Source organism: Lepus europaeus, chromosome 14 (genome assembly GCF_033115175.1).
Source record: "Lepus europaeus isolate LE1 chromosome 14, mLepTim1.pri, whole genome shotgun sequence".
Classification (NCBI taxonomy): domain Eukaryota; kingdom Metazoa; phylum Chordata; class Mammalia; order Lagomorpha; family Leporidae; genus Lepus; species Lepus europaeus.
Genome location: NC_084840.1, coordinates 55843998 through 55865369, shown reverse-complemented (window position 1 = coordinate 55865369; position 21372 = coordinate 55843998). Strand labels below are relative to the sequence as shown.

At 36.3% G+C, this 21372-nt stretch overlaps 1 protein-coding gene across 6 annotated transcripts in view; it reads right to left on the bottom strand.

Annotated features, from left to right (window-relative positions):
• Window positions 1-680: 680 nt before the first annotated feature.
• Window positions 681-21372, bottom strand: part of RGS7 (regulator of G protein signaling 7) — a 524234-nt gene continuing 503542 nt past the window's right edge. For 3 of the 6 annotated variants that reach the window (XM_062210668.1, XM_062210671.1, XM_062210670.1), the window contains exons 18-19: window positions 20054-20134; window positions 681-1351 (exon numbers count right to left, since the gene is read on the bottom strand). In XM_062210668.1, the coding sequence (XP_062066652.1) occupies window positions 20060-20134 (75 nt within the window). In that variant the 3' untranslated portion in view covers window positions 681-1351; window positions 20054-20059. The remainder of the gene's footprint in view (window positions 1352-20053; window positions 20135-21372) is intronic. The other 3 variants (XM_062210673.1, XM_062210674.1, XM_062210672.1) reach the window with 2 other exon arrangements.

The window sequence follows — 21372 nt, the reverse complement described above, 5'->3', positions numbered from 1 at the left end:
TAAACTATCCTTTGTTACAGAGCTCCTGCTGGAAGTCTTGAAAGATAGAAGAACAATATTTCTTTCTTCCCTTACAACCTCAATTCACTACTTGGCTATCTGATTTCAACCAAGTTACTTAATCTCTGTATGCTTCAACGTTTTCAACATTGCAGAAATTATTTTTAGGACTTCTGTGAGGATTAAATGTAAGGATTTTTTGAGCATATAAAGACTGTAAGACAGTGGTGGGCACTAAGTAAACACTCATTAAATATTAGTGAACATATCACATTTTCAAAGAAATCTTTAACCACAAGAAAGGTGAGAGGCACCAACCTGAGCTGGGAAATCACACTAAAGCTAATTCTAACACGGATTTTCATTAGCACAACACACATGTTCACAGTCTTCATTAAACAGCTCTGAAAATGTGGAAGGTCAATTTGTGTTATACTTTCATGGAAGAAAAAGAATCTACTTGGTCCCAGGCTAGACCCCAAATACTCTCAGCTTGTTCCTGGTTGTTAGTCGATCCAAGTTTGTCTTGAAACCTTGAAATAAGTTTCAGGGCAGTCCCTTAAATTGCAATTCTATGGTTGTGAATGCATTCTCATCATTTTCGTTTCAGTTACTGTGGAAGTCAAAGTTACAAAAGCAACGAGATTCTGCATCTTTTAATGAAAGATAAAACAACAATATAAACATACACAAATTTACAGAGAAGGAATCAACTTTAATACATTTGGAGTAAAAGGTGTTTTTTGTTTAAATATGGTATAAAAATAAATGCCAGAAACATTAACTGAGAATGTCCAGACAACAGACAAAGACATAAGCTTGTTGTGACTGTGACTACATTGGTGAAATGAAACTTTCTGTGCTAATTTATTGTTTAATAATGTGAAGCCATATGTATACTTATTGATATATATTTTTTTCTTTTATAATTCTTCCAGTTTGTGACTGAATTTCAGTGAACTGTGTGTCTAGTAGAAGCTTTAAGAGAAGAGAGAGGCAAAAACAAAACAAAAACAAACAAAAAGGGGTCTTACTTCACTTGAACTCTTTAAAACAGAAAAGACACAGACCCAGCTTAGTATAAGGAGGAAGAAAGCAGACAACACATCGAAATGGAGGCATTGAGATGGAAGAGTCCTTTGGAGATGGCAATGCCTTAATGTACACACAGAAAAGTAACGATTCAGGTCCTTTGCTCATGCAACATCTTGGTCTAATGTCCTCTGCTCCAGGTAGCAACAAGGAGCTACAAAGTATGTGCAACAAATCCAGTCTGCTTCCATGCTACAAGATGATCCTTTTAGTAAGACTGAACAAGGCTTGTTAATCTCTTTGATGTGAGAGATTTCCCCTGAGGAAAAAATATAAAATAAGAAAATAAAGTATGATCACTGAAAATCTCCTAGTAGCATCTATTTATTGCCACTGATTTTTATGCAAGGGTCAAATCTGAACCCTTTAAGTACATCTTAGATCAATGTCATCACCGATCTTCCTCCCCAACCCCTCCCTCCACTGACACATCAAGCAAAATGACCCCCACCCAGTCCTCCCACCTTCTTCCTTCCCACTGCAAACAGACTGATGGGTTCACAGCACAGATTAGCAAATCATAAAACATGTCCATAAACGTTCAATTGAGGCTTAGCAATGAGGCAACACCCAGGTTCCCAACTGGTTACAAGCATGTTAACAACAAAATTTAGTAAGCTGCTCTGAAAGATAGCAATGTGAATGCATTCTTATTCAATGATGTGTTGCATTTATAAACATCCAGAAATGTGGAGAGCATGAATTAATTAAAGAAAATCCATTTTTGAGGTGTGCTTTGTGGAAAATCAAGATTGTGTTTGCCCCTTTTCTTACTTTGTTAATACAGAAAAAATGTACCACCTAAAGATGTATACACCTAAAGATAAAAGCCTATTTTCTCCTATCTCAAATTGTTGACCTTGTCTGGCCTCTCCCACCTGACTTTTTTGAACCTTAATCCCAGGAAAATCCAATGTATTCTGATTTCTTGAATTGTATTAACATAGAGACCACACATTTCATTTTGGGAATTCCTGAAAGTCAATGCTGTTTCTGTTCATTACAAGCATTCTAGAACGATAAAAAATCTGAATTTTTAAATTGGAATATAGGTTATTGATAGGTGGTTTCTGTTTCATTTCTCAATTTCTATTTTCCACAAAAATAGATGGTCTACTTATTTAATTGATATTTTACTTATAGAGGATAAAACAATAAAAGAATAGCAATGTATTTTTTGAGAAATATGTGTTAGGACTAAATTACAGTCATGGCAATAGTTTTTATTTTGCTACCTAATGTGGCTAAGAGTTTGTTAAAGGGGTGGGCAGTGTTGGGAAAAAGTTTATCACTTATTTTCATTGTCTTGGCTCACCTGGGCTGCTATAAAAACAAATCATACAATTGGCTTATAAATAATGGAAATTTATTTCTTGTAGTCTGACAGCCAGAAAGTCCAACACTAAGATGCTGGAATACTTGGCATCTTCTGAGGGCCCTCCTCCTAGTTCACAGATGGTGCATTCTCTTAGTGTCCTCACACAGTAGAAGGGGCGGAGCTGTCTGAGGCCTATTTTACAATGGCATTTATCCACTCACGAGACCTGCACACTCATGATCTAATAATCTCCCGGAAGCCACACTGCCTAATACCATCACCTGGAAGTTTAGGATGTAACGTAAAAATTTGCAGGGTGGTGGCACAGGGAAGACCACAAACATTTAGACCCTAAGAGTTACATTTCTCAAAATAAGATTAATTTTAAGAAATGATTAATAATTCCATGATCAGACTTGCTTTATACACTGTACAGCTGTTGATAAGGGCCCATTTGCTGACTTGAATGGTAGCAATGAAAATCAAGGACCATTTCCTTGTAATTGTGAGAAAGGGTTTACAACTCAGCTTTGGGCATCTATCTGGTAGTATAAGGTGCCAAAGTTTAACAAAGTCATTTCCCTTTAGGCTGTGCCTTAGTTACTTTGTAGGAGGAAAATGATTCAAGTAAAAGCTGTTTGTTAATGACAGCTCTTCTGTTATAAAAAAGATTTGCACTCCCTGACCACTAGGTCTGAATGTTTGTGTCCCCCTGGAATTCCTCTACTTAATCACCAAAGTGATGGTGTCAGGAGATGGGGCCTTTTTGTGGGGGTAATTAGGTCATGAATGGGATTGCAGCCTTGTAAAAGAGGCTTGATGGAGCTTGATTGGCCTTTCCACCATGGGACAACATGATGAGTATGTGTAATCCACAAGCCAGGGGGCAGGTGCTCCCCAGACAGAATCTGCAGCATCTTCACCTTGGGCTCACACAGTTCTTTTCCAGAATTGTGAAAATGGAAGTTCTCTTGTTTAAAGCCACTTATTCTGTGGTATTTTATTATAGTGCCCTAAATAGACTATGACACTGCCTTTAATTTTATGCCTGTTTTATCCATAAGATGAGTATAATTGGGTGTTTTTAAAAAGCCTATTCTGAAGACTGATAAAAGTAAATTGTCTAAAGCTATTCTTAGAACATTCTATGTACCCCATTTATGTTGACTAATACCTTATTATATTATTATTATTATCAATACTGTCAATATATGATTTCTTCATTAGGACACTCAAACTTAAAGTTACTATGCACTCTGAGAAGACCAGAAAGTGGCTGATAAATTGATAGTAAAAATTATACTACTTTTCTACTCCAAACCTGGGCAACACATTAATCAAATGATGTTGTAATAAAAATACTTTTTCAGACTTTAAGATTATATAATTTCTTAATGTCTAGTGTCTGTTACACACATAAATGCATGCATCTTTCTCTCTCCCTCTCTCTCTCTCTCTCTGTCTCTCTCTCTCTCTCTCTCTATATATATATATATACAAATATATGTGTGTATATATACATATATGTATGTTCTTCACTTGAATAATTTATCATTAAAAAAGTTCTTATTCTTTTTAATGCCACTTGTGCAAAAACAGGAAATTGTTTCTGTTAAAACTACAGATTAATGTGATTTGGTTCATCAATCTGAGATGATTGAAACTATTACATTAAAATAAGAAGCCGTTTGAAACTCAGATATAGTCTCTTTAAATTTGAACTGTGGAAACTGTTGTTATCTTTGTAAATTTAATTTTTAAAAAGCCAAGATTCTCTTCCTGCTTTTTTTAATCTTTGATTTTCATATATCCTCAAATCCTCAGAGTTACAAATAGTTGGCCTAATACAGACTTCAATAAAAAATGAGCTATGATACATGTTTATCTGGACAATCTTGTCCTAGAACATGGTTAAAAACAGGCTTTCTTAGAAGCACACAGATAAATTCAGGGCTACAGTAAACCCAGGGGTTTTGAGATAACAACAACAACAACAACAACAGCAGCAACAAAAAACAGTAAGCAGAAATGGAAAAACATACGTATACCTTTTAACACAGTCAAACACTAAAAGTTTTTGTGTTCTATTAATTTATCTAATAGGCAAGAAGAATATTTGCTTTGTGTGCTGAGACCATTAGGAATTGGATTTAGCTAAAACAGCAACAAGAACTTAAGTGCCCCACAAGGTTAAATGGATGCCCAACTGGTCATTCAGATTTGAAAGTGAACATCACTTGGTTCTCTTTGCAAACCATAAGCACATTCTGCCTTCTTCACACACTGGAAAGAAAAAAATACATGGGCCCTATTCTAGTGCACAAGAAACCCATTTTGTAAACCCTACATATATTGGTTGCTCCCTCTGTTAGAGCACTGATCCCTTCCTTTATTGGGTATATGTACTGAATTTTCATCTGAGCCAGTTCAGGGTATTTCCTTGGAAGCTGTAGTACCAGTTTTCTTCAAGTTGACAAACATAAGAAATTTTTATAGCTAATCCTGAATCTTAATTCTAGAAAACAAAGGGGCGAAAAACTCTACATAATAGCATTTTTAACCAAATTGCTTATGGTAATTCACTAATTTGTATCCATATCAATTTTTAACCACATGACTATACATGTTAGGTGATTTAAACTGTTTGTCAGATTCTAAGGCAAACTAAAGTGGGAACAGAAATGGATAAAGACAAATACAGACATTCAGAACAAAACAGAAACTCAATCGTATGAGATTTTGTGATATGTAGATAATGGACAATATGGTGGAATAAGAAGCACATAATTTCGGGACAAAATAAGCCTGAGATTTGAGCTGGCATCTAAGTGAATACACAGCATCTTCCTATTCTAAAATACAAGACCATACAATGAGGAGAGTATGAAGTGTGTCACAATAAAACGTCACCTCCACCAAACCATTCCTTTTCTATCCCAAAGGTTTGTAGAGAATGCTATGATTTGGGGGGAAGGGGAAGGGGAAGAATTCCAAACCAAAAACAACAGCCTCTGTGTTTTTTTTTTTTACTTTTCTTAGTGAACTATCAATATTTATAAATTTTACCTGATACCAAAAAATCACTCTTGGTCTTAATGTGGTAATGGAAAATTGACAGTAGGGAGCACAGAGAAGTAAACATGAGTCCAAACGCCAGGCCCGTAACCCCAGTCTGCAGGCTTGCAGCACTAGGGAGATGGAAACAGCTTTCCACATTTCTCTCCTGCAGATCTTTATTTGCAATGGAAGTAGAGAGAAGCTAAACATATTTGGGTGACTAAGCCTACTTTTTTATTACTGCCCTGTGATACACAGCAGTCCAAGTTTCAGGACAGTGAACAGATGGAGGATAAATAAAGGGGCAGATTTTTAGAAGAGGGATGTAAAGGAGCTTATAGATATGACTCAAGAATTATTAGTATCTCTTAGACTTTTTTAAAAATTTTAAATTTTGTAACTCTTGCTATTCCTTTACAAGTTATTAGCTGTCTCCAGCTGTTGCCTCCAAGTATCTCCCATAGTTTGATGTAGACTTGGAAGTACATTCTAGAAAGAACTATGGGCTAGAGAGGTCATGGAATGGCAGTGGTAATGAAAAAGGCAAATCGTATTACTTCCTTTCCCCTGGTTTATATGATGTAATTGTATGCCCCCATGACAGGTCTCTCAGCTCACCACTTGCTGAGATGCTGTTGGACTAGAACTACAGTGTTATGGCTGATGCTTCACTTTCATGTTGAAAAGTTCCCTTGTTTTACTTATAGATATGAATGTCTTTACCTGAATTAAAAATCCTTTATTGTTTTGCTCCTCTGCCCTTTCAAACTGCCTATGGTCACTTCTTAGGCTGCTCTTTGCACCTGTTGCTCTATCAAAAAGGGCCATCTGTCTGTGCATACCCAAAAGGTCTTCAAAGATGAGCTTCTTCTGTCAAATTGTTTAGTCAACAACAGGAGTCACTGTGTACTTTCGTCTCATGTGGGATCTGTCCTTAATGTGTTGTCCAATGTGAAGTAATGCTATAACTAGTACTGAAACAGTATTTTACACTTTGTGTTTCTGTGTGGGTGCAAACTGATGAAATCTTTACTTAGTATATACTGAATCGATCTTCCGTATATAAAGATAATTGAAAATGAAAAAAAACCCTTGGTTTTAAATTGGACATTGCATAGAAAATTAATCAATTTTTAAAAAAAATATCATGTAGGATCTCTGTCCTTAATGTGCTGTACATTGTGATTTAATGCTATAACTAGTACTCCAACAGTATTTTTCACTTTGTGTTGCTATGTGGGGGCAAACTTTTGAAATCTTTACTTAATATATACTAAACTGATCTTCCGTATATAAAGAGAATTGAAAATGAATCTTGATGTGAATGGAAGGGGAGAGGGAGTGGGAAAGGGGAGGGTTGCGGGTGGGAGGGAAGTTATGGGAGGGGGGAAGCCATTGTAATGCATAAGCTGTACTTTGGAAATTTATATTCATTAAATAAAAGTTAAAGACCATACCATGCTGACAGACAAAACAACAACAACAACAAAAAAACAACAACAAAAAAACAAAGATGAGCTTCTGGCCCATGTCCTTGCTGAAACCTTTTTTTTTTTTTTAACAAAACAAAACAAAACAAAAACAAAAACAAAAAACAACTTTGAGAGTTGGAGTTATGGGGGTGGTGGGGAAAGAGAGATCTTCCATCCAATGGTTCACTCCCCAGATGGCTGCAAAAGCTGAAGCCAGGAGTCAGGAGCCTCTTCCAGCTCTCCCACACTGGTAGCAGGTGCGCAAACAATTGGGCTATCTTCTGCTGCTTCTCCCAGACCATCAGCAGGGAGCCAGATGGGAATTGGAGTGGCCAGGACAAGAACTGTCAGCCAAATGGGATGCTGGCGTTGCAGGTGGTGGCTTCACCTACTATGCCACAATGCTGGACCCTACTGAAACCTTCTAACCAGCCCCTAATCACTCCCATTTCCATCTCTGAACTCTTCTTGCCCAAAGAAACTGTTCTAGAGTGTTTGCATTCTGTGTTGTATTACTTTGTCACGTGAAGAAATCAATAGCTGTTAAACAACATTAATATCATAGAGGTCTCCAAATAAGCACTTGTGGTGGTTTGTAGGAATTGAACTCCTTGGCTGGAAATCAGATTTTAAGAATAAACTTGCTATGTGGGGGCAAACTGTTGAAATCTTTACTTAATATATACTGAACTGATCTTCTGTATATAGAGAATTGAAAATGAATCTTGATGTGAATGGAAGGGAAGAGGGAGCGGGAAAGGGGAGGGTTGCGGGTGGGAGGGAAGTTATGGGAGGGGGGAAGCCAATGTAATTCATAAGCTGTACTTTGGAAATTTATATTCATTAAATAAAAGTTTTTAATAAAAAAAAAACAGGTACTGAAAAAAAAAAGAATAAACTTCCAGAAACCAGGATAATAAGATTCAAAAACCTTGTGATAGGTGGGATAAGTTAACATTTAACTTTAAGAAAGAAGAACATTTTAGGATGAGAGAGGGAGGACACTGGCCACATCCTGTCTGTTAGCTTATAGACATAGCACAATCTATGCCTTTCAACTGAAAGACAGTAAGGATGAATTGAAGCTGAGTTAGGTGTTTACCTAGGTGTCTATCTATCTGTCCTGATTTAAGTGAACTGAATTAATCTTAGGTAAACTTGCAAGTGAGTTTACTAAAATATGGTGAATAATTTTTGCAAAACTGTGGAAAGTTGATGAGCTTCTAGAATGTTAAAGATAAGTTCAAATTCTTGAGACTTAAGAAAGAGGTTCTATAGTTCATTTTGGAGAGCATACACTTAATGTTGAACATGGAAAAAATCTAGTTTTATGTAAGTAAAATAGGTTATGAACATATACATTTAAGTTCTGATAACTAGCTCCATGTGTGGATTGAGAAAGAACAAGTAAGACCACATATTATCATTTCTTTAGTTAAAAATATTTTACTATAATAAAAATTCTATACGACTATTCTATATGAGTATTAGTAAAAATTAGGAAAATACAGAAAAATAAAAAAATTATTTCAGCTACTATTTACATACTAAAAATATCTTCCTAATTTTTATGCAAAATGCATGTTATTTGTTAATTTTACTTTTTACAAAAGAAACTATATTGCACATGTTATTATGGCTTATTATGGGTAACATGCTATATTTTCATCAATTATTAATATTCCATGTTTCCTATAAAATAACATTGTTTCTAATCTCAATGCATTGCTTAGTAGAGAAGTCAATTTAGAGATGCAACTAACTTTTAGGAAAGAACTGAGTATTATAGAACTGTTCAGAAAATATTAGACTGTATTGGACACATAAGGAGTTACATTATGAAATGTTATTTTAGTTCTATACACATATAAACATACATAGTACAGTTGATACCATAAATATATTGTATGTATGTAAACACAACTATGCACAAACACATATAAAATGTGTTGTTCAAATGTGGATGCCATTTCAAAAAATAAAAGTGTTGTGATCTAAAATCTGGCTTTTAATTTTGAATAATATTTTATAAGTAGCTATGTCCTGATATCTTAAAGAGATCCACAGCTTTGGCATTCAGATTGTGTTCTACATTTGGCAGTCCTGTGATGCAATTGATAATTTTGTACACGGATGAACATCAGCATGTCTGCTTTTTTTAGGTTTAAATTCCTAACAGTTGAATGACTGATTCAAAGTGAGAGAAGTTTTTGAGGCTTTTGTCACATTCTAACAAGTTCAACTCCAAAAAACTAATTGTCATTCATACTTTTATAAACAGTATATGAAATCACCTATTTTCTTATTTCTTTATAAATTTAGATATTATTATTTAAATAACTAACCTATTTGAAGAAGATGTTATTATTTGCTTTTTGAATTATACTTGTTTATTAATAACAGTAAATTTGTGTCACACATTTGTCAAGTATTAGATTTTTTCTATATATTTATCAATTATTTTTATTTCTCCTATAAAAACAACCTAAATTCTTTGCTCATTTTTCAGATGGCAGATTTTTCTTTTGACAATGTGGTTGTGAAGAATTCCATGTATAAACTAGTAAGTCATTGTCATGCCAAGATCATTTACTTGTTTTTAAAAGGGGTTTACTAGGTTTAAGGTCAAGAACTTGCTTTAAACATAGTTTCTTGGTCTAAATAAGGCAAGTAGTTGTATTTCACGGATAGCATCATGGATAAGTAGTCTTATCTATCGATAAGATAGAAAGGGTGCAGTTCATAACCAAGTAAACAGCTATATTCAAGGTGCACTGATTGTTAGAGCAGTGTTACTTTGTCTTACTCTCCATTTTTTTAAGGCATGTTTAATCAGTAATTTGAGCAAACTGATGAAATTCTGATAAAATGCATACATGATACAAATGTGTCAATCTTGGTTAAGACACTGAAAAACAAAGAGATTATAAAAACTCGTGTTAAACTATAAAAATGAGCTATCACTTCCAAGATAAAACTTAGTTAAAGGAATGGCAAAGAGGCAGATTTACACTAAAACTCTAGAATCAAGACAAAATTGGGGAAATGCAACATTAGCACATTCTTGGTTTTTGGGTTTCAAATTCTATTTTAAGCCCCAAATGGCTTCTTAACATTTGGGGCAAATGTGGGGAAATCAATAGATTTTTTTTTTTTTTTTTTTTTTTTTTTTACTTTTTGACAGGCAGAGTGGACAGTGAGAGAGAGAGAGAGACAGAGTGAAAGGTCTTCCCTCCATTGGTTCACCCCTCAAATGGCTGCTATGGCCAGCGATCTGAAGCCAGGAGCCAGGTGCCTCCTCCTGGTCTCCCATGTGGGTGCAGGGCCCAAGCACTTGGGCCATCCTCCATTGCCCTTCCGGGCCACAGCAGAGAGCTGGACTGGAAGAGGAGCAACAGGGACAGAACCGGCGCCCCAACCGGGAGGTGCTGGCACCACAGGCGGAGGATTAGCCTAGTGAGCCGTGGCGCCTGCGCATGTTCAGTTTTGATTTAGGGACACTGTTCATGAACTGGAGCAACTAAGAGAATGAAAGAAAATAAATGATTAATTTAGAAAACATTAGAAGCCCACTTTCCCAATGCAAGTCTTATTCAGATTTATTTTATAGCTGTTTTCAAGATATCTTTATCCAGTCTTTTTAAGCATACAGCTTAGTTTTCATAGAAGTCTTTCTCTTCTCATATTCAAATTTCAACAGCTTGTATAATATTTTAATAAATTATGTAACTACACTACATTCAATAATGAACAGCTATGGATACAAACACAATTGACTCTCAGTATCATGCAACTCCACTGATGGTTGCAAAATTGTGTGGAAATAATAGGAGAGCAGACTTTCTCATCTGTGACATTGGGTGTGCCATTGACACCCATCAGTGGAGAGATTGGAGAGCATTGGTTAGTCTAAGGCAGTGGTTTTCTACCTGTGCTCTCCAAAACCACCAGCAGCAGTACTACTGAAAATCGGTTAAAAATTAAATGTTTCACCCTTATCTAACTCGACATTCTGGGAGAATTTGTTAATGGGTGCTGCTTATTACCCTTTGTAGTATGTTTGCCATACTCACTGGGTAATGTTTTTCATTGCTGATGAAACAGACTAAAACACCTTTACTATCAAAGTAAGATCTGTATGACTTGAGATAAATAATGGATAGCTGAACTTTTTTTTCCCCAGAAATGAGAAAACAGTCTAGAGATTGTGTTCAAAATTTGCAATAGCTTCCGCAGTCTATTTTAGCAATGATCTCTGTTGTTTGAAATTACAGGTATAATGGATGTATTTAAGACAGTCTGCTTTTTGCTCCCATTGTTCTAAGATCCTGGTCATTGAAAACAACAAAGACAACTGTCATCAAAATGTCATGCACAATGCAGAGGACATGGGATTTTGCCCAATCTGGACATGCAGTCCAGTAACTATCAAACACGTATGAAAAATGAAGCAGGATATCTGTAGACATACACAAAATACACCCCTGTTTATCGATGAATGCAATTTAGAAAAATATGTCCAATTTCTAGCTGTTTTAAATTACCTATTGCAGTGTCTGCCTTTAAATAATAGTACAAATTATGGAAAAGGGAAAGCTGCATCCACAGTTTGTCATCAGTATAAAAATGGCTTTCTTTTATGAACAAGTCTTTCAGGAAGGAATGCTGATGAATACATGTAATGAAATACATGGCTTTAGAATGAGAAGCAGAAAATGAGAAATAATGACTGGGGAATGATATTGAGCTATCTAGTAGGTAACCTAATAACTAGCCATAATTGATATATGACTATACTTTCAGTGGAAATTAAATTTAGACATAATAATAAGCCCAATCTTTATCAACTTAAGTTCTATTATATTTTCTTAGATATATAAAATAAATCTATAAAGATAGGCCAACAGTTTGCCCCTGAACTGTTGATAAGGTTCTGTTTACCCACTTAATTCTTTTTGATGCTATTTAATTCAATAAGGTAACTGAGATTGAGAGTTGCAAAATGCTTTGTCAAATGCTATAATGCTACATACATAAGCACATACAAATATTCCTGTATCTTTTTGCTTTACTCAACTACAGTTCTGTATGTTAATATAAGATTCAGGTCATATTTTGATAATTCAAGTTCAAGTATCTTAAAAAAATCAATGTGATAATGCAAAATAATGCTGCTATATAACTCTTTCAATTCCTGAGTGAGAGGGCTTGATGTCTTACTTTTCTGCTGTCAAGTCTTCTAGTAAACTTGGTTTAAAAATGTCCTAGTAGGGGGCCGGCGCCATGGCTCACTTGGCTAATCCTCCGCCTGCGGCACCGGCATCCCATATGGGCGCTGGGTTCTAGTCCCGGTTGCTCCTCTTCCAGTCCAGCTCTCTGCTGTGCCCCAGGAGGGCTGTGGAGGATGGCCCAGGAGCCTGGGCCCCTGAACCCACAAGGGAGACCAGGAGGAAGCACCTGGCTCCTGGCAGCACGCTGGCCATGGTGGCCATTTGGAGGGTGAATCAACAGATGGAACCTTTCTCTCTCTCTCTCTCTCTCTCTCTCTCTTTCTCTCTTTCTCTCACTGTCCAACTCTGCCTGTCAAATAAAAAAAAAAAAGTCCTAGTAAGTGGTTAATTTATTTGGATTATGGGCCTTGTTTCTTCTTCACTTCTATTTTGCTACCCAAGTTTTTTTCATTATCTAATGTGTGGGTGATTGCAGTAGCTACTGATCCTACAAACATTTCTCTCATCTCTGGATTCTCCTAGCTTGCCCTCTGCTCTCATCTGCCATGTAGGAGTAGATGGCCCATGGGTAAATGCAAAACCTGAAAACACAATATCTCCTTGATTACCTCTTTTGTACTTTCCTACTCTGTTGCTGGAGACCTGCACAGCATTCTGTGCCTCAGCCTGTCAAGTCTTCCAACCCTCTTACTGGTACTCTTTTTGTGTTTTCTTTCCTGTAGGGTCAGATTCCTCAGCTAGTTAGTGGGTGGGTCTCTAGCTTGGGCCTTCACTCTTCCCCTTGTCTACTCTGTGCCACTTTATGATTTATATTCAGAAAGCCAGTGGAGCCTTTGTTCTGTTCTTATGCAGTTAACTTTCAGAAGAAGAATGAATCAACTTAGGTGCGTGTTAGTCCTATGCCCAAAGCAGTGATTTTGGCTCATACCTCTCCTCATATACTTCCCAAGATTAGGGACTATGTCTTATTATCTATGTCTCCTCCAATGGAAAACAAAATGTATATTCCATAGTAAGTACTTATATTATAGTAGGTAATCTTTGTGGAATGAAAGAACTCAGTAGTGCTTGAACACATGGGCATGACTGGGTTATCAACTTGTTACACAGATGCCCCAAGATGGTCTCCAGCTGAGGCCTCTGTAGCCACTAGGATAAACTCAAGGCTTCATGTTCATGAGGACATTACGTTGCAGGGCAGGCATTGTGGCATGGCCAGTGAGGCCACTGCTTGAGATGCCTGCATCCCACATCAGAATGCCTGGTTTGAATCTTGGCCACTCTACTTCTGATGCAGTTTTCTGCTAATGTTACTGTTGCAGGCTGTTGTGGGTACTTGGGGAATAAATCAGTGCATGGAAGATCTCTCAGTTTCTCTCTCTCTCTGCCTTTCAAAAAAATAAATAATCATTTTAAAATATTTATTTATTTATTTGAAAGTCAGAGTTACAGAGAGAGAAAAGGAGAGGCAGAGAGAGAGAGAGAGAGAGAGAGAGAGAGAGAGGTCTTCCACTTGCTGGTTCACGCCTCAATTAGCTGCAACGGCTGCGCCGATCTGAAGCCAGGAGCCAGAAACATCTTCTGGGTCTCCCACGTGGGTACAGGGGCCCAAGGAGTTGGGCCGTCTTCTACTGCTTTCCCAGGCCATAGCAGAGAGCTGGATTGGAAGTGGAGCAGCCGGGTCTCAAACCGGCGCCCATATGAGATGCCGGTGCTTCAGGCCAGGGCATTAACCCACTTTACCACGGCACTGACCCAAATAATCTTTTTTTTTTTTGCCACTAATCATTTTTTTTTTAAAAGAAGAATAGAGCTTTGGGAAATGCTACTGAAACTTTTGCTTCAGGCATATGTAGCACAAAAGCAACATGTCCCACTAGAGACTGTCTACAAAGTAGTTACACAACATTTCTTAGGAACCCCCAGGGTTTCATCAGATGATCTATGGCCAAAAACCTGTGTACAATTCACATATAGAACTTAGGTGGCAACTTAAGTGCTAATGATGCTACCAGAGGAAAATATAAGACACATTGTCAGACCTAAATTAGGCTGCATGGTCTGATATATTGACACCAATTGATTTACATTATGCTGCAGGGAAACTAAAATTGTTTTCTCAAGCAAACTATCGCCAGAAACAGTTTCAATAAAAGCAGTTTCAATAAAAGAAGATGGATAGCCATATCTGCCAACAATGAAATGATAAATGAGATGGGTTTCAGGTCTATAACAGAAGAGGAGAAAACAGTTCATCACTGACCAGACTCACTTTATGTATTTGCTGGTAAAGCAATAGAAATAACAGGGAAGCCCAATGACCAGCTTACAAATTATTTTCACAAGTCAGCTTTCTCTATGGATATTAAGGTGCTAAAAGAATTTTCCACTGAATTTCATCTATATTAATATACCTGTGATCAGAGGCAAAAAAAAAAATGCATGGCATTCAACCAGAAAAAAAATATGCACAGATTCTTCCTCAAGGTAAATTCATGCAAACTTTTTTTTTTTTTTCTGACAGGCAGAGTAAATAGTGAGAGAGAGAGACAGAGAGAAAGGTCTTCCATTTGCCATTGGTTCACCCTCCAATGGCCGCTGCGGCCGGCGCACCACGCTGATCTGAATGCAGGAGCCAGGTGCTTCTCCTGGTCTCCCATGGGGTGCAGGGCCCAAGGACTTGGGCCATCCTCCACTGCACTCCCGGGCCATAGCAGAGAGCTGGCCTGGAAGAGGGGCAACCGGGACAGAATCCGGTGCCCCGACCTGGACTAGAACCCGGTGTGCCGGCGCCGCTAGGCGGAGGATTAGCCTGTTGAGCCGCAGCGCCGGCATGACTCAATTCTAAACAGAGCTGAAGTCCAGCTCAGATGTATCAGACCTGGGCAGCTGAAGGCTGAAGGCTACACAGACTTGACACTGCCCTGCTCTTCATTTAACATTTCTCTATGGTTAGACTACGTCGGTATCTCTCAAATCTGGCATCTGTATTGTTCATAGCATTACATTGGGTGGAGAGGGTGACTTGCAGGTTACAGTCAGGGTGAGTGGTGGAGTATGTAGAGATTTCACATTAGATATTACATATAATAGAAAGAAAATTGAAATCATTTGACCAGAGACTAGAAATCATCCCGAGATTTGATAGTGTATTAAAAAACAATGGAAGCCTCCCAGATACAGAATACATTACTTTACAAAACAGGACCAATTGGGAGAGGTCTGTCATTAAGATGTAACACTAGATGGTTTTAGAAATCAAGAATTCAAAATATGATTCCTGCCTTTCATAACAAATCTTCCATTTACTGTATGCTTTTGTGTTAAGGAAAAACTGAAGGTAAGAACAAAAAAGCAGATAGATTCCTACTCCCTTATAAATTTGCCTCCCATTTAATCAAATATTCAATTTCTATAAATATAAGAACAAAATCAATATTTAACTGGAAGGATGTTTATCATGCTTCACTCTATAATAGCAAATAAATAAGCAAAGGTCCTTAAATTTCCATCAAAAGAGGATTAAAAATATATATTCCAAGTTTTTTCTTTCCAAGAAATTTTGGTAGTTAATAAGTAGAATCATGTAGATAGAAGAATATGGAATTACCTGGAAGACATTTATACTGCATTTTAAGTGAATAACACATATTTCTAAAGTATATTCAACCATAATCCCATTTCCTATATATATATATATATATATATATATATATATCATATATATATATGCAAGTGCTCATTGAAGCTATGTGTTGTTAGGTTAGAGATGAAAACACTGAAGTTCCTTGATTTAAATAATCTCTAAAAATTCACATGGTAAGAAAGTATAGGACAAGTTTTTTAATCTAAGTTCTCATGTCAAGGCTCATCTGTCATGATTACTATGTTTGTATAAAATTTGTAGTTTGTGTTAAGCAGGGCCTCCATAATGGGTTTAGATAATAATTTAACCAAAAAGAACATTCTAAAGGAACTAAGTATTGTATCTTTCCCATTCTGAATACTTCAATGCAGTTACAGAATTCATATTTATATTTTTCATTTCATCATATAACTGTGTTATAGAATTAAATATAGATTTGATCAGCTGATTAACTGATGACACAGCCAACTCAGCCCTTGTGTTAAAATTCTCTCCTGATGTCTTTACAAGTTTTGGCAATTTGTTGCTGTCTCCAGAGCATAACTAAAAAGCTGAATGCATTGGTGTGAGTAAACAGGGCACAAGGGATGAAACAGCCAAGGAGGTCATCATTTAATTTGTGATAATTTATGAGTACATAAAATCTTCCAAATCCTCTTCAGATAATTTTTTTTCATTGAAATAAGGTCAAAAAGATGTTACAACAGGGAATTTCCATGTGTTCAACATTAAGCTTCTCCAATATCCATTTCTACAAAACTCAGGCTAATTTAACTTTTACTCCATACAGACTAAGGAGAGGAGGTGAGGCACAGAGTTGGCACTGGATATATAAACCTCAATGGCAAGGCCTCGCTGATCAATTCTAGACTTTTGCTCCTTATTTCCCTATTTGTTCCTCTTTATTTTATTTATTTTTCTTTATTTGACAGGTAATGTTATAGACAGCGAGAGAGAGAGAGAGACAAAGAGAAAGGTCTTCCTTCCATTGGTTCACTCCCCAAATGCCTGCTATGGCCGGCACTGCACTGATCTGAAGCCAGGAGCCAGGTGCTTCTTCCTGGTCTCCCATGCGGGTGCAGGGTCCTAAGCACCTGGGCCATCCTCCACTGCCTTCCCAGGCCACAGCAGAGAGCTGGACTGGAAAAGGAGCAACCGGGACTAGAACCTGGCACCCACATGGGATGCCGGTGCCGCAGGCGGAGGATTAACCAAGTGAGCCACGGCGCTGGTCCCATGTTCCTTTTTAATATTTGTGTGGCAGACAGACAGATGCTATGATTATTTTAACAGCTGGAGAAATAGTGTCAGATTTGATATTAGTCATAGAGGAAGAAAACTCTCACAATTAATAAGGTATATTAACTGTGTCAAAGAGATTGCATATAACTTAAACAAGGCTTAAACATTTAATAATGTTTAAAGTCATAAAAGGACCTAGTAAGTCTTGAAATATAGACCTTAAAAGACCTCTGTGATGGTAAGGACAATAAAGAAGTAAAGAATAAATCACAGGAAATGAAATTCCTTGAGACACAAGCCAAGGTGAGATTAATACACAAAGGTCAGTTATTCTGATCTCACCTGTTTTGGATGTAATAAAAAGAAAAAGAGTAATCTATGAAGAGTAATGGATTTAAAGTAAGAAAATTTTGCTTCTTGTCCTGCTTTAGCACTCAATAACTGAATGATACTGGTGAGTGACTTCCCCTCTCTCTTCCCCAATTCGTTCATCTATGATAGTCAAGTAGTACCTTCCTGACTACCTCCCAGTATGGCTGTACATGTAAACAACAAAGCAAACACAAAGAAATGGATGTTCTTGAAATGTTAAAAATGTTATGTAACTCTTGGCTGTTTGCACAGTTTCTGAAATGCTGGCAAGGGTTTATTAGTCTGGGTAACCAAGAGAAGCTCTAAGGGTGTTGGAAAACACTAACAAAAGTTTTTTTTGACTCTGGGGTTAAACAAAACCAGCAAGTCCATTTTGATTACCTAGTTTATAAAATCGTTCTTCTGGAATATGTAAATAAAATTCCTAAAATAGGAATAAACTGTAAATGGGGAGGAGGACATCATCAGGTGACAAGATTGAGTGAGTGCTTTTCTGTCCACTGCAAGGATATCAAGGATGGGAATTAGCAGAAAGACAATGAATTTAGGAGTCAGATAATGTTGTCACCAATATTCCTATACTATGTCAATCTGGGCAAACTATATGCTTTCGCTGTTCCTTCCTTTTTCTCACTTGTAAAATGAGTAAAATGATGGGTACTATAATAACCACCTTGCAAGGATCAGCATATGAATTAAATCAGGTTAGATGAAATATTATGAAGCCCCTAGTACACAATTTAGTAGTACACAGCATGTATTCAATGAATATGAATTGTCATTACCTCAGTTTTCCTAATTCCTTTCATGGTTTATATTTGTTTACTCATGTTCTTCTTTTTCCATTTCTTTCTTAGACATTGTCTATCTTGTCACCTTATGTAAACTCTACCTCTTCTCCGTTAAATCTATCAGATTATAATAAAGTCATTCATTCTTTGCTTTGTTTTTACATCCCTTTATTGGTCCTATGAAGGTGTCCTATAAAATTTAGTTTACAAACTATAGGATGCCTGACACAACGCTGATCCTACAGCTACTGATATGGAAAAACACTTCTGAAGGAGAAATTCAGAGATTCTCCATAATTTTCTTCTCCATTTCTGCAGAGTAACACCAAAACAGCATGTTCAATGAAAAATATAATTTTAATTTTTCTGGATGGAAAAGGATAAATGTAAACAACGTGTTTAGAGATTATCTGAAAATTACTACAATATTATATGTATGGATGTGTATGTCTATGTGTGAATGTTATTCAGCTTCTATTTCTTTAGTAAATACAGCCTATTTCCCCCTTCTTTTTAAAGGAAGTTTGCCCTTTTTGGCCTAATAAAATCTATTCATCCAGTAAATGTACGTTTTTGAAATTCTCAGATTGACTGCTTCTCTCCATTCTAACACCAAGTAGCAACAGTTTATCTTGCCCTCTTACATCATAACATTTTATTTATACCATGAAATAACTTTTAACCAAGGTCTATACCTTTTTCATGGTCCTAAGATATAGCATTTTGTTTGAGATATAGTTGGCACTTGTATAAATTTTGATTAAAAAAGTGGATGATTAATCTTTCCTTCCCCTTATTTCCTATTGATTATTCCTTTTTAAATTTTTAAAAAATTTAAAAAGTTGACATACAATATTTGCACAATATAATTTGATAAATGTGTACCATGTGTAATATGTAATCAGATCAATTAGTATTTTCCACCTCCTGAAGTATGTATTATTTCTATGTATTGGGAAACTTCAGACTCTCCTTTTCTAGTTATTTTGAAATATATCAAAAGTTGTTGTAGAGTTTAGTTTACTCTCGAGTATTGTAGAATGTTGTAATTAATTGTGTTTTGGTACCAATTATCTGCATTTTGGGACAAGGTGGTGCTATTTTAAGAGTTGGGGAAGTGGGTCAGGTTTGGGGCTGGTGCTATAGAAAAGTCAACCTGCTTTGCTTCCTTTTATATCTTTCTCCAGTTGTATAACTATAATTATTTTAAATTATTTCACAGAAATTTCCATTCTAATCTCAAGAACAATATTCCATCAGTTTTATTTTCATAAAGGATTAATTTGAATCAATTCTTAAACAATACACAGAAAACCTTGAAATACCCAATAGTCACTTTCTTCAGCAAAATTTGGGGGAATTTCTTTGACATTTTCTTTAACTTTCCATGTTGGCTTATGAGGCATGTTTAATAAAATTCTATACTAAAGGCCTAAGATTCAAATAAAGCCAATCAAAGTGTGAGGTTTATAGTGTGATTAATTCCTGGAGTTCCTTATTTTCCATACTTTTAATTTATGCAATCACATTGAATGTTCCAAGTACTCTCTGTTGCTTAAAATCTTTCCAACACTCTGTGTACAATCTCAATGGTAATTCAAAAAGAATTGATTAATGTCCCCACCACAAGGATCCTGGAAGGAAACTACAAACAAAATGGTTTCTTTGTTGAATCTACTTTGTTTAGATTTCAACACACATAACTCCATTTAACTGGCCATCACGGCAAAAGCCACAATACACACACACACACACACACAGTAGCATGGAGCTAACCACACAACTCAACAGACAATGCAGACAAACTTGAGTATAAACCAAGATTTTTCTACCTCTTTTCATAACAGGTTAGTGCTGGCCCTCAGTGTTGGTGTACAGTTTTTATGGCATGGGAAAATAGGGATGTTTCTGCCCTATAAAAATAAATGTGTTGAAGGCTTTAGTTTGAGCTTACACAATGTCAGAAAGTTCCAAAGGCACTGGCACAATACACAAAATAAAAAAAAGAACCCCACAAACAAATATATATAAATATATATATATATATCACCAAAACACATGGCAAGGTACTAAGAAAACACTGGTGGGAAAACTACAGGTTTCCAGGATTATTTTATACAATTTTCAACACCTTCCTGAAAAATAAAGAACAAGAGAGACATCCTAGTGGGTCTTTGGTGGGGCATGATGTGACCACCATTTATCACAAGTGTTTGACTTCAAACTGCTCCATAGATAATTTTGTCCCTGTGGAGACAGAAAGCCCAGAATCCTCATTGCTCTTAATTTATTAATTGTTTAAGCCTAACAAAGAACTAAGGAAAAGAGCATAGAAATGCATGCAGTATCTTCAGTAAATACAGGGATATATGGACTAAAATACAAATATATAATTATTCTTTCTTCATTTTATATATCATAATAAAAATTTAATTTGATACATGAAGCTGCTCACATGTGACATCTTTACTATATGTAGGACTGAGACAGGAAGATAAGTAGGAAGCACGAAGTTCTAAATTTGAAAACAGGCCATACTTTTGCTGTTTTATCAAAGAATTCAAGATAAGTTTTGGGCTAGAAACAGGGGAAGTGGGAAAATTTCATTGGGCTTAATGATTTGTAATTCCTAAAAAAATAAAACTTACCATATTCTGTGCAATTTCTCAAAAGATGTTCTTCGATCCATTGAGTTTCCAGACTTACATGGGTGTGGGGGGTGGGTAGGGCGAAGGGAAATAAGGGAACATTTAAAAATAAAAGAAAGCAAGGGAAACAGCAGAGAAAGGATGATGAAATGACGTAACATCAAAGCCATGATCTAAATCACAGGGCCCTCAGAGGTAGGACAGCTGTCAAGCAAGGTGTCATGTCACAGGACCTGGGCGCTGTTGCCATTAGTGCTTTGATTTTTAACACCAAAAATTCTTCTTGTGCAAACAAAAGTGTGATTTCAAGCAAACTGAAATCAAGCAGAAATAAAGCAGCTATGTGAAGCTTTTATGTTGACATTTGAAAGTCTAAACATTTGAAACCCTGGTGGCATATCTTCAGAATTTCCTCATAATTTTCTAACTGGGATAAATTTCTGTTTATAAATTGCACTTTCTGAAAGGATGAAAATACCATTCTATACTGTCCAATACAAACA